The sequence below is a fragment of the Salmo salar genome, chromosome 20 (genome assembly GCF_965601325.2).
Source record: "Salmo salar chromosome 20, fSalSal1, whole genome shotgun sequence".
In the NCBI taxonomy this organism is placed as follows: domain Eukaryota; kingdom Metazoa; phylum Chordata; class Actinopteri; order Salmoniformes; family Salmonidae; genus Salmo; species Salmo salar.
This window is the reverse complement of record NC_138310.1, coordinates 15,523,903-15,527,992: the sequence shown is the minus strand read 5'-3', so window position 1 is coordinate 15,527,992 and position 4,090 is coordinate 15,523,903. Positions and strand designations below refer to the sequence as shown.

General features: G+C 40.9%; 1 protein-coding gene across 1 annotated transcript in view; it reads left to right on the top strand.

Annotated features, from left to right (window-relative positions):
- The first annotated feature begins 1,696 nt into the window (after window positions 1-1,696).
- LOC106580227 (transmembrane channel-like protein 2-B) overlaps window positions 1,697-4,090 on the top strand; it is a 31,946-nt gene continuing 29,552 nt past the window's right edge. The window contains exons 1-3 of the mRNA XM_082966228.1: window positions 1,697-1,742; window positions 2,023-2,064; window positions 2,416-2,842. Of these exons, the coding sequence (XP_082822354.1) occupies window positions 1,697-1,742; window positions 2,023-2,064; window positions 2,416-2,842 (515 nt within the window). The remainder of the gene's footprint in view (window positions 1,743-2,022; window positions 2,065-2,415; window positions 2,843-4,090) is intronic.

The following is a 4,090-nucleotide window of genomic DNA, read 5'->3' as shown; positions in this document are numbered from 1 at the left end:
GTTTCAGCATCATGCCCTATTAATTCCCACATAATCACAGGAAGAGTGGCATTAGCTGCTTTCGCTACATGTCTCCGGTTGCCATGCATTATTCACCAGGTCATCCCTGACATGTCACCATAAGCACACAAGCTATTCTTATTAACAGTGAAGGATAAAGCTTAATGCGCGAGTGCATTGTGTATTCGTTGTTTAGTTTCAATTTTCAATTTCAAGTTTTTTTGTCGTATGTATGGGGTACGCATGGTGTACATCATTCAACGAAATGCTTACTTGCAGGTTCATTCTTGACAGTGCAACAACAATAATAAATAATAAAATATAAGAATATGAACATAAAGTAAATGGTTCAGTAGAATAGAATAAACATTTTAGCATAAGTATAATACAGCAAGGCACCATTTATAGTCCAATATATACACGTGTATTGGGGGATGGGGCAAGTGTATAAATTGAGCAGTATAACAACAGTCTGGTAGCAGCAGTTGTTATGTGTGTGTAGCATGAATGTATCTACTGTGTGTGTGTGTGTGTGTGTGTGTGTGTGTGGGGGGGGGGGGGGGGGGGCATGAGTGAGTGAATGTGTGCTAAGGTGTGGGGAATCAGTGCAGGTGGTCAGTCCAGTTCAAGTGTTCAGCAGTCTGATGGCTTGTAGACAGAGACTGACTCTGAACCTGTTGGTATCAGACCTCATGCTCTGATACGTCTGGCCGACGGTAAGTGAGAGAACAGCTCGTGGCTGGGGTGTGTGGGGTCCATGATGATGCTGCCTGCCTTCCTCAGGCACCGTTTCGAGTAGATGTTCTGAATGGACTTATTGGCATCAAGAGTAGAAATGCATTTATAGACATGTTACGCTAATCTTACAATGGCATGAACTAGTTCTGTCCAAGATGTCCAAGATGTATCACTAATGGTTATGTTGCAACCCTCATTCTTTTCAGCCCAATTCTATCTTCACTTTAGCGATATTACCATGTCAAGAGCCTGTGATAGTATTTGTACAGCACGATCATGTCATAGAGGCTGCTTGTTGTTTCACTTTCCCCTCAAGCTTACAGTACTTAAGAGTTCATTGAATTTTAATGAGAACTGTCCTTTATTTCAGCATTTGTGCTCTGGTTTCGAATTTCAGGGTCAGAGTTACGTACAGTACATGATGGAATATATTGGTGTGAGTTTTCCAACTGTTGGTCAAAACTAATTATCGCTGCAAAACAGGTGACTAATGATTGTAATGCACCCATGAAAGCATTCAGTTGGAATATGTGTGTGTGTGTGTGTGTGTGTGTGTGTGTGTGTGTGTGTGTGTGTGTGTGTGTGTGTGTGTGTGTGTGTGTGTGTGTGTGTGTGTGTGTGTGTGTGTGCATGTGTACTTTATGTGTGTCAACACGCATGCTGTAAGTCATATCAACTGATGTTTTCTTTTTATTGACATCCCTTTTGTACCCCTTTATTGTCCCTTTAGATTTTGTCTTTCTCCTTCAGGTTTAAAGATTATCATCTCTTGGGCAATATCATTGGTGGTTGTCAGGGAAACAGCCAGTCAAGTAGCCCAAACACAGGTGTAACTGTCGGAGTATGTGAGTGCCTGCACAGGTGTGATGGCTATCTGCTTAGCTGTGGTCTCCATGGCCTGAGAGGTAGAGAGCAGGCTGACCCAAAGAAGATAGTAAGAGGACAACACTCAACCAAAATGCCTTCTCAGAAGAAAAATGACATTGCAATTAAAATGGAAGATGGTGGGTTGGATTTATTCTGTTCCTTTTTCTTATTTTGGATTTCTCTTGAATACTGAAGAATATTCAGTTCTTCACTTTCTTTGAGGTGTTTGTGGTAAATATAGAAGTAGTACATAGATGTACTACTAGATGTTCTATAACATGTAACAGAATCCATTCTGTTAAACCATAAAGGAACAGTAAGATTATGGGATTTTTGTTGGTTGAAAGACAAAATACAACATTTGTGGATATTCTGAATGACTGTGGTGTTGCATCACAACGTATTTTTATTTTATAGTGGGAATTGAAATCGATGGAGAGTTAGACAGTGGGAGTGAGGGTAAGTCAGAAGATGGAGAAAGTGTTTGATGTGTGTTTATGTGAGTTTGCTTACTTCCTGCAAGTGGGTGTATGTACAGTCAAGCTCACTTCGATTGATTGTTGATATTTAAAAATATATTATTTTGAAAAATATGACATTCCAAAGGGGAAACACACCTCGTCAAAATTATGACATTTAGTTGTCAGAATTATGGAACAAACATCAAAAAAGGAAGAGGGAGGCTACCAACCTGCCTGATTTATATGTTTGTTTTATTGTTCAGGTTTGAATGCAATCTACGGATCTATGAAGCCTTAGTCTGTCTGTTAATATTTGTGTGAGATATATACGTGAGTGTGTGTGTATCAGATGAGTCCAGGTGGAGGGACAGAAACAGGAAAGCCAAAGCCTCTCCACGAGCCGGGGGACGGAACGGCAAACCGGCCACCACTGAGGACGAAGAGGAAGAGGAGGATCAGGGCGAGGCACCGAGGAAGAGGGCTCGTAAGAAGAAAGCCAGTGCCCAGGACAGCGAGGAAGAGGAGGAGGAAGACGACAGAAGCGTCAAGCGGAAGGGCACAAAGGCTGCGGGCATAAAGAAAAAGGCAGTCAAGGAGGAGAGTGAGGAGGAGGAGGAGGAGGAGGAACGAGGGAAGAAAAAGAAAGGCGGAAAAGTGACTAGCAAGAAGCAGAAAGACGAGCAGAACAAGGAAAAGAAGGGTGATGCCAAAGGCAAAGGAGGGAAGGACAAAGGGAATGGGAAAGACAAGAAAAAGAAGAATGGAAAGTACAGCAGGTGCAGTATCCTTTGAGAGGGCCATCTCTCTCACATATCTCCACACTCCACGCACCCTCATGTATGAGGGAGGACTCTGACCGACTCTGTTGGTATATGCCCCTTCATTGTATTGAGTTATTGCTTCAGGGAGTTGAGTTATGAAATTGGGTTATGGGGTTGCACTAAAGTGTTCCAAAATACTACGACAATGACTCAAGCTCACTATTTGGCAATCGGCAGAAAAAAATACATTTCACACAGTGAACGATCCTATAACGTCAGGTAACGTTTCGATTGAGTCCTGATTGAGTCCAATGGTTTGCCGCTAACATTAGCATGACAACGTCCCTGACATATTTTTAAATGTCGCTGGAAAACAGTATTTGATAAACATTAGTAGAAGGACATGCTGTAATGGTTCTAAGAACATTTGGGAAAATTATCCAATTATGTTTGTTTTTTTACATTTCTAGAATGTGTTAACTAAACGTTTATGGAGAAATCGTTATAGCCATGTGATGGGAACATCCCTAGGGACATCCATGGGAACCTTGGTTAAAAACGTGTCAACATTATCAAAATGTCACAACTAAAGTTTTGGAAAGGGACAGGCAACCAGAATTTGTTACCAGAATAGAGTTGGGTTGTAGTGGTATTTGTGCTTGCTCACACATGGGGTAGTGTTAGGTCATAGCATTGAGTTGAGGGATAACATGGTCAGAATGGGGTTGGAGTTTAAGCTAGATTCCTTAATTGAAACAATAACAAAGCGGTACCCCGCCTCTGTTTTGCTAGTCTCCTAACCTGCCACGTTAACCTGCTGTGTAAATTCTCCTAACCTGCTACGTTAACCTGCTGTGTAAATTCTCCTAACCTGCTACGAAAAAGTCACTTCCGGTTGTAGTTGTACACCCTCTAGTCAGAACCCAAATTCTTAGATACAAGACTGACCATCTATGATATCACAATTAAAGTGTTGACCATGTTTTGAGGCAATACAGTTTTGGTTAAAATGTGCATTGTTTAAAAAAGTAAAAGAGTAAAAACAAGCTTATATGTTGTGTTCTGATGGGGTATGACAGTTGAACTAAGCTCATGGGGCATTTACAGTGCATTCTGAAAGTATTTTCCACATTTTGTTACATTACAGCCTTATTCTAAAATGTGTTAAATAAAAATAAATCTTCATCACTCGACACACAATACCGCATAATGACAAAGTGAACACAGGTTTTTAGAAATGTTTGCAAATGTATAAAATATAAA